The following is an 8,856-nucleotide window of genomic DNA, read 5'->3' as shown; positions in this document are numbered from 1 at the left end:
TATTTTTTTGTTAGATATAAATTTTGTAATTGATAAATTTTAATGCCAAAACGTGTTCTATCTAGTTATAATTTTTTATATATTTTTGAATTTTGATGTCGGAAGAGAAACAAATGCATACATACTTTGATTTATATGAGAACATCATGTTAAAAACGTGGGCGATGACGCTTTATTTTTCATCTTTAGTGAAGACATTTTTGAGTCTTAAACATTGCTTTCATCTTTAGTGAGGACTTTTTTGAGTCTCAAATATTGCCTCCCATAAATAAATAAATTGTTAATTGATTATTCATTTGTAATTCATAGATTTCTATTCATTTAAAAACTCTAAGATATCCAAAATCAAATTACTTTACGAATTTTTGTCATAAATTGGTGGATAAAATGTTATATTGATTCATAATTTATTTTCTTAAAAGATAAAATTATTCTACTTACCAAAACTAATTTTACGACTTCAAGTATACAAACAGTTGCTAGGGCTTAAATGCATCCAATTTTGACTTGAGATCGATCTATTTCCAAAACTATATTGATTGTGAAAAGGATAGTATAGTGATTCCAATACATGTGAGATTCTTGTGTCATATAGATAAGAGTCAAGTGTAAAAAACATTCCTGTGTATAAGTTATATGCACAGTTAGTCTTTCCTTTTTGAAAATGTATATTTCAGTCCATAATGTTTAAAAAATGTGCATATAAGTTCCTTTGCTCATTTTTTTGACAAAAAATAAATCTGAAAATTTAATTTTACCCTTTTTGTTCCTATTTTGCCATTCATCTTTGACACACCCCAACCCAAGTTACACTATTTAATAAATTAAACAAATTGGAATGCATCCAACCATCTGCATTAACCTCATTCATACATGACATCATCCTACATCAGAGTACCTGCTTAACAGTTTACAATTAAAGATAAATTATAAATCCACCTCGCAAGTTCTAAGAAAACTAAACAAGTAACTTCAAGTCATAATATTAAGTTCTACTACAATATTTACATTTTATACAAAAGACGTTCCATGGTTCTTTTCCCCATTCACACACAAGACTCTAGACTTGGCAGTAGCAACCCAACCTGATACCTGAAAAATATAAATATGGAAGGAATGAGCTTAAAACCCAGTGAATGCAACAGTACTACATGAGAGTAATATAAGCAAATATTATCTGTTAACTTCAATTAAACTTTATTAACATATTACAGGTATTAAAATATCATACTTTCCTTCTAGGCCAGAGTATGGACCTTATATAATATAGTACTCTCCTTCTAGGCCAGAGTATGGACCTTATTTAAATATAGTACTCTCCTTCTTGGCCAGAGTATGGACCCTTTTTAATGTAGTACTCTCCTTCCAGGCTAGAGTATGGACGTTATATAATATAATCAAGTTATAGATATATTCATCTTCAATTCACATAACCACTGCAATACTTCAATTAAACATATCCAAGAATAAACTTCCAATGAGTACACTCACCTTGGCTACGCCCCCACTTTGTTCACTTATCATTTGGTATGGTCGAAGTTGTCAGCTCCTTTTCCAGGCCTATACAACATTATGACCGTGTTATATTTATTCCAAAAAGATTAAACAATTAATTATCAATTCAAACATAAATTTCATCCTTAGTATGTCATTGGAATGGAAATTCTAATCACAACCACATAAAATTAACTTCAACACAGTAATTACACTCAAGTAAGAATGGTATTCTTTTATATATAATTTTAACACTCAATTAGGAAAATAATGAAATACATGGATTTTATTCAAGAACACCTCAATAAATAAATTATTGAAGAATTAGATAATATAAATTTCCAATAAAAATTAAAACTACAGAATTTCTATCTTTAGGACTGTGTACACAATTTTCTCTAACTTCCCTTATTTGTTTCTTCTTCCTTCCCTATTTTTACTTTCCTTCCTTCTCCTTATTTCTCCCTCCTTCAATCTCCTTTCTGATTCGATTTCTATAATTTCTTTCTATACATTTATTGCATGCCATATATATTTCACCCCAACAATACAAACACCTAAAAATTCCTTCCATTTCAGATTATTTAGAACTTGAATTTATAGCAATCTACATGATTTATACAAAATTCATAAATCATATTATCATGGAAAGTTGAAATATTAAACATCAAATATAGAGATTTAATATATATATAAAAGTTCTTTACCTGAACCTGAATGGAGAACTCCCTTTCCTTTTTCTCCCTTATCCCTCTTTCTTTCCCACACGACTTCACCTTCTTTTCCCCTGTATTTTCCCTTTCAAAACTTTCTTTCTTTTTGCAACCCTAGGCCGATTCAGGAAGTCACAAAGATAAACTTCCAGATACTAATATTTTATTTCCATGCCCCGTGTCACTTCAGTGTTAAATTAAATTCCCTTGTTTGTGACTCATGGGTGCTATGGTTGGTAACAGTTTCCACAAGAAGTTTTTTTTTTTTGTCTTTTTTTATTTTTTTTTTTATTTTTATTTTTCTTTCCCACTTATCTTTCTAGGCTTTACTAATGTGTGTGCATGCATATCATACTTGTGTGTTATGTATATTCACTATTTCCTTAGAATAAATTTTAGGAGAAACTTACTTACTTCCCATGTTTAGTGTATATACCCACTAATGAAAAAATATATAGATGGGTCCTGCAAGCAACAAACATAACACACTATATATTTTATTTAATTAATTTATTTATTTCTTTTCATTCACCTAGCAGCTAAAAGTTTAATTAGTAAGCTGTAATACAAAACAAAAACTTCACAAAACAGAACCCCCATAAAATATTCATATGTAAACCACGTCTAATTAAAATAAAATTAAGCTAATGAAATTAATTTTGTATCGGGTCTTACAATTCTTCCCCCCTTTAATTAATTTCATCCTCGAAATTTAAAATGCATGAAACATACCGAACAAGTGCGGATATTGCATTCTCATAGTTTTCTCGCTTTCCAAAGTTGCTTCTTCAACCGTGTGACTTCTCCACAATACCTTTACCAGTGATATAGTTTTATTTCGTAGCACTTGCTCCCGGCGATCCAAAATCTGTACTGGTTCCTCTACATAAGTTAAATTTTCCTTCAACTCTATTGGTGTTGCAATTAAAACATGAGATGGATCTGAAATATACTTCCGAAGCATAGACACGTGGAACACGTCATGTAATCTTGATAATTCTTCTGGTAATTCTAACGGATACGCTACTGCTCCTATTCGTTCCAAAATTTTGTACGGTTCAATATACCTGGGACTTAATTTACCCTTCTTTCCAAACCTCATAGTACCCTTCCAAGGAGAAATATGAAGAAAAACAAAATCATCAACTTCAAACTCCAAATCCTTTCTTTTTCACATATCCACATAACTTTTCTGTCTATCCTATGCTACTTTCATACGATCCTGAATTACTTTCACTTTTTCTGTTGTGAGTTCAATCAATTCTGAACCCAATAACTTTCTTTCACCTACTTCACCCCAACACAAGGGAGTTCTACATTTTCTCCCATACAAAGTTTCATACGGTGCCATCCCAATTGTAGACTGATAACTATTATTATAAGCAAATTCAATCAACGGTAAATAGTCATCCCAACGACCTTTGAAATCCAGCACACAAGCTCTCAACATATCTTCCAAAATCTGAATAGTTCGTTCTGACTGCCCATCCGTTTGCGGGTGAAAAGTTGTACTGAACTTCAAAGAAGTTTTCATGGCTTCTTGCAAACTACACCAAAATCTAGAAGTGAACTTCGGATCCCTATCACAAACAATAGAAACTGGAGCCCCATGTAAACATATGATCTCATCAACATACAAACGAGCATATTCCTTTGTGGAATAAGTTGTTTTTATTGCCAAAAAATGAGCTGATTTCGTTAATCTATCAACTATCACCCAAATGGAGTCATGTCCCTATTTTGATCTTGGAAGTCCCGTCACAAAATCCATTGTCACATGCTCCCATTTCCACTGTGGAATTGGCAACGGTTGCAATAACCCCGCTGGTTTCTGATGTTCAGCTTTCACTCGTTGACATACCAAACACTTTGTTACAAATTCGGCAATTTCACGCTTCATATTATTCCACCAATAGTATTCCTTCAAATCCCTGTACATTTTAGTACTACCCGGATGCATAGCATATATAGAACTGTGAGCTTCATTTAAAATATCCTTTTTCAAAGAAACATCATTTGGAACACAAATTCGACTCTGAAAATACAAAATTCCATCATCCCTAACTATAAATTCAGTTGGTATACCTTCTTGAGCTTCTCTTCTTTTCTTATCCAGGAATACATCATGAATTTGTAACTCTTTAATTCGATCCAGCAACAAAGGTCTCACCGTAACATGTGCAAACAATGCTCCTATGTTAGTAACTATCAATTCAACTCCCATCAGCCTCAATTCCATAATGTTTGCCACCCGTGCACACTGTACACAAGATAGTCTCCCTGAAGACTTCCTACTCAAAGCATCTACTACTACATTGGCTTTTCCAGGATGATGGTGAATATTACAATCATAATCTTTGATTAACTCTATCCAACGTCTTTGTCTCAAATTTAAGTCCTTCTGTGTAAACAAATACTTCAAACTCTGATGATCTGTAAATATTTCACAAATTTCACTATACAGTTAATGCCTCCACAATTTTAAAGCAAAAACAATAGCAGCTAACTCCAAGTCATGTGTAGGATAATTCAATTCATGATTCTTCAATTGTCTAGAAGCATATGCAATAACCTTGCCATTTTGCATCAAAACACATCCTAGACCTTGATGTGAAGCATCAGTGTAAATTACAAAACCTTTACCACCACATGGAATAGTTAACACTGGGGCTGACGTTAACTTTTTCTTCAATTCTTCAAAACTTCTTTGGCATTCCTCACTCCACACAAACTTAACTTCCTTCCGGGTCAACTTTGTTAATGGCAATGCGATATTAGAAAACCCTTCGATGAACCTCCGGTAATAACCTGCTAATCCCAGAAAGCTTCTGACTTCTGTCACATTAGTAGGCCTTTCCCATTTCACCACTGCTTCCACTTTTGATGGGTCAACATAAATACCATCTCTAGATACTACATACCCCAAAAATACAACTTTATCAAGCCAAAACTCACATTTGCTGAACTTAGCAAAAAGTTATTTTTCCCGTAAGATCTGTAACACAATTTTTAAATGCTTTTCATGTTCATCCACACTCCGAGAATATATCAAAATATCATCGATGAAGACAATAACAAAAGAGTCAACATACGGATGAAATACTTGATTCATTAAATCCATAAATACCACTGGAACATTAGTTAACCCAAAAGGCATTACCAAAAACTCATAATGGCCATATCGAGTTCGGAAAGCAGTTTTAGAAATATCACTATTCTTTACTTTCAACTGGTGATATCCTGACCTCAAGTTAATCTTAGAAAACACCCTTGCCCCTTGCAACTGATCAAACAGATCATCAATTCGTGGCAATGGATACTTGTTTATGATGGTTACCTTATTTAACTGTCTGTAATCAATACACAACCACATAGTACCATCCTTTTTCTTGACAAATAGCACCGGTGCACCCCACAGTGAAAAACTGGGTCGAATGAAGCCCTTATCTAGTAGATCTTGCAATTGTACTTTCAATTCTTTCAATTCTGTCGGTGCCATTCGATATGGAGCAATGGAAATTGGAGTTATTCCCAGTACTAGCTCAATGGTAAAATCTACCTCTCTGTCCACTAGTAACCCCGGTAATTCTTCTGGAAACACGTTTGTGAATTCCCTTACCACTGGTACATTTTCAGGTGTCACCTCTTTATTTTCAATATCAACCACATAAGCCAAATAACCCTGACACCCTTTCTTCAACAACTTTCTGGTTTGTATAGCTGAGATGAGACAGTTTGGAATAACATTTCTTTCTCTGGTAAATCTGAATTCTGGCTCCCCAGGTATCTGAAATACAACTTCTTTCCGCAAACAATCTATTGAAGCATGATACGCAGATAGCCAATTCATACCCAAAATGATATCAAAGTCTGGTATACCCAACGGTGTCAAATTTACTTCTAACTATCTATCTCCCATTTGCAATACACAATCCCGATATTCATTTGCAACCACTACCACTTCCCCCATTGGTGTAGAAATAAACAATTTACTATCTAATGATGAAAGTGGTCTACCCAAATGCATAGCAATAGATGATGCAACAAATGAATGGGTTGAGCCAGGATCAATAAGCACAGTAACATTTCTATCCAAAATAGAAAGTGTACCTGTCACCACTTCTGGTGTTGCTTGAGCATCCTGAAGTGTCATAGCAAACACTCTTCCCTGGGCTTGTGAACCACTGGTAGCACCCCTACCTCCTCTTGACGAGCTCCCCTGCACAAAACCTTTACCGGAACCAGCAACACTAGCTACTGAGGTCACTCCTGTCAACATAGGACAATCTCTCTTTCGATGACTCGGCTGATGGCAATGATAGCACTCTTCTGCTTTCAACACAAGACAATCCTTCTTCTGATGGCCTTCCTTTCCACACTGAAAACACCCCTTGCCAGTACCATGTCCTCCAAAACTACCTTGTTATACAGATTGTTGTTCAAAAAGCCCTTGACCTCTTCCAATACCTGATGTCTGCCCTTGAGATTCACTACCCTTTCCCCTTCCATACCGCGACCTTTGACTTTTCTGACTTGAAATTCCTTCACCTTCTCTTGATTGTGATGGCTCAGATCTATTTCTTTTGTATTGTTCCCTTTTTTCTTGCAATTCTTTCACATCCCTTTCGGCAATCATGGCTTTATTCACAAGTCTATTGTAATCTATTTCCTCAAACATGAAAACTCTGGACTTAATAGCCGCCCCCAAACCATCCTGGAATTTTGTACATTTATCTTCTGCATTCTGTACAAACTTAGGTGCAAACCTCGATAAAGCTATAAACTTAACTTCATAATCAGCTACAGACATTCTGTCTTGTTTTAGGAGAATAAACTCCCGTTCCTTTTCTTTTCTATAAATTGGAGGAAAATATTTCTCATAAAAAGATTTAACAAATAGATTCTAGAATATCACCTCTTTCTCTCCTGGAGTGAGCAATAAATGTTTTATCGTTTCCCACCAATAACTAGCTTCATTTTTTAATATAAATGTAGCTAAGTTTACCTTCCAGTCTTTTGCTACACCCATCACTGCAAATATCACTTCCATTCTTCTTACCCACTCCTCTGCTTCTTCTGGTTTGGTAGTACCTGAAAATTCTGGGGGTGTTAGCTTTATAAACCTCTCATAATCCGAGCCTTTCTTTCCATTCTGTTGTCTTTCCAGCCTTTCTTGTATCATCATTTGACTTGCCATAAATTGTTTGTTTTGTTCTGCCAAGTCTGTTATAGCCTTCTCCATTTTCTGCATAGCAGTTAAGTACTCATGTTCTCTTCTCATACCACCTTGAATAGGTTGTTCCACTTCAACTCAACAGGAACATAAGTGGCTTCACCCTCAGTTCCATGATAACCACTTTCCCTTTCCATTTCTTTTTATCTGCAATGAATTTCAAATATAACAACATATATATGATACATAATCACCACATATATCTGTTAGTATAAAATCAAGTCAAATAAATGACTATACTACACACTTCTTACTGCCACTGCCAGTCTAGACTCTTATTACCTCCAGAACCTAGAAAACCAAAGCTCTGATACCAAAAGTTGACACACCCCAACCCAAGTTACACTATTTAATAAATTGAATAAATTGGAATGTATTCAACCATCTGCATTAACCTCATTCATACATGACATCATCCTACATCAGAGTACCTGCTTAACAGTTTACAATTAAAGATAAATTATAAATCCACCTCGCAAGTTCTAAGATAACTAAACAAGTAACTTCAAGTCATACTATTAAGTTCTACTACAATATTTACATTTTATACAAAAGACGTTCCATGGTTCTTTTCCCCATTCACACACAAGACTCTAGACTTGGCAGTAGCAACCCAACTTGATACCTGAAAAATATAAATATGGAAGGAATGAGCTTAAAGCCCAGTGAATGCAACACTACTACATTAAAGTAATATAAGCAAATATTATCTGCTAACTTCAATTAAACTTTATTAACATATTGCAGGTATTAAAATATCGTACTTTCCTTCTAGGCCAGAGTATAGACCTTATATAATATAGTACTCTCCTTCTAGGTCAGAGTATGGACCTTATTTAAATATAGTATTCTCCTTCTTGGCCAGAGTATAGACCCTTTTTAATGTAGTACTCTCTTTCCAGGCCAGAGTATGGACCTTATATAATAAAATCAAGTTATAGATATATTTATCTTCAATTCACATAACCACTGCAATACTTCAATTAAATATATCCAAGAATAAACTTCCAGTGAGTACACTCACCTTGGCTACGCCCCCACGTTATTCACTTATCCTTTGGTATGATCGAAGTTGTCAGCTTCTTTTCCTGGCCTATACAACATTATAACCATGTTATATTTATTCCAAAAAGATTAAACAATTAATTATCAATTTAAACATAAATTCCATCCTTAGTATGTCATTGGAATGGAAATTCTAATCACAACCACATAGAATTAACTTCAGCACAATAATTATACTCAAGTAAGAATGGTATTCTTTTATATATAATTTTAACACTCAATTAGGAAAATAATGAAATACATGGATTTTATTCAAGAACACCTCAATAAATAAATTATTGAAGAATTAGATAATATAAATTTCCAATAAAAATTAAAACTAAAGAATTTCTATCTTTAGGACTATGTCAA

General features: G+C 34.0%; 1 protein-coding gene and 1 long non-coding RNA gene across 2 annotated transcripts; both read right to left on the bottom strand.

Annotated features, from left to right (window-relative positions):
• Window positions 1-825: 825 nt before the first annotated feature.
• On the bottom strand, window positions 826-2,596 carry LOC132278999 (uncharacterized). The gene is made up of 3 exons (XR_009471193.1): window positions 2,202-2,596; window positions 1,492-1,560; window positions 826-1,092 (listed from the first exon to the last, which is right to left on the bottom strand). It is a non-coding gene; the product is annotated as an uncharacterized LOC132278999 (long non-coding RNA).
• Window positions 2,597-6,111: 3,515 nt separating this feature from the next.
• Window positions 6,112-7,017, bottom strand: LOC132277458 (uncharacterized). The gene is made up of 2 exons (XM_059779313.1): window positions 6,675-7,017; window positions 6,112-6,626 (listed from the first exon to the last, which is right to left on the bottom strand). Exons 1-2 carry the CDS (start codon window positions 7,015-7,017, stop codon window positions 6,112-6,114), a joined length of 858 nt encoding a protein of 285 aa, XP_059635296.1.
• Window positions 7,018-8,856: the final 1,839 nt, after the last annotated feature.

This window comes from Cornus florida, unplaced genomic scaffold (genome assembly GCF_030987335.1).
Source record: "Cornus florida cultivar Cherokee Brave unplaced genomic scaffold, ASM3098733v1 CherokeeBrave_3.0.0_Hap2_Chr10, whole genome shotgun sequence".
Lineage (NCBI taxonomy): Eukaryota > Viridiplantae > Streptophyta > Magnoliopsida > Cornales > Cornaceae > Cornus > Cornus florida.
Note: the sequence above shows the minus strand (reverse complement) of the source record. Positions and strands in the feature narration are given on the sequence as shown.

Coding starts and splice junctions, on each gene's coding strand:
- LOC132277458 (XM_059779313.1), bottom strand. CDS start 7,017: ATGTCTGTAGCTGATTATGAAGTTAAGTTTATAGCTTTATCGAGGTTT. Junction 6,627..6,674: donor ATCTCAAGGGCAGACATCAG/GTATTGGAAGAG, acceptor CTGTATAACAAG/GTAGTTTTGGAGGACATGGT.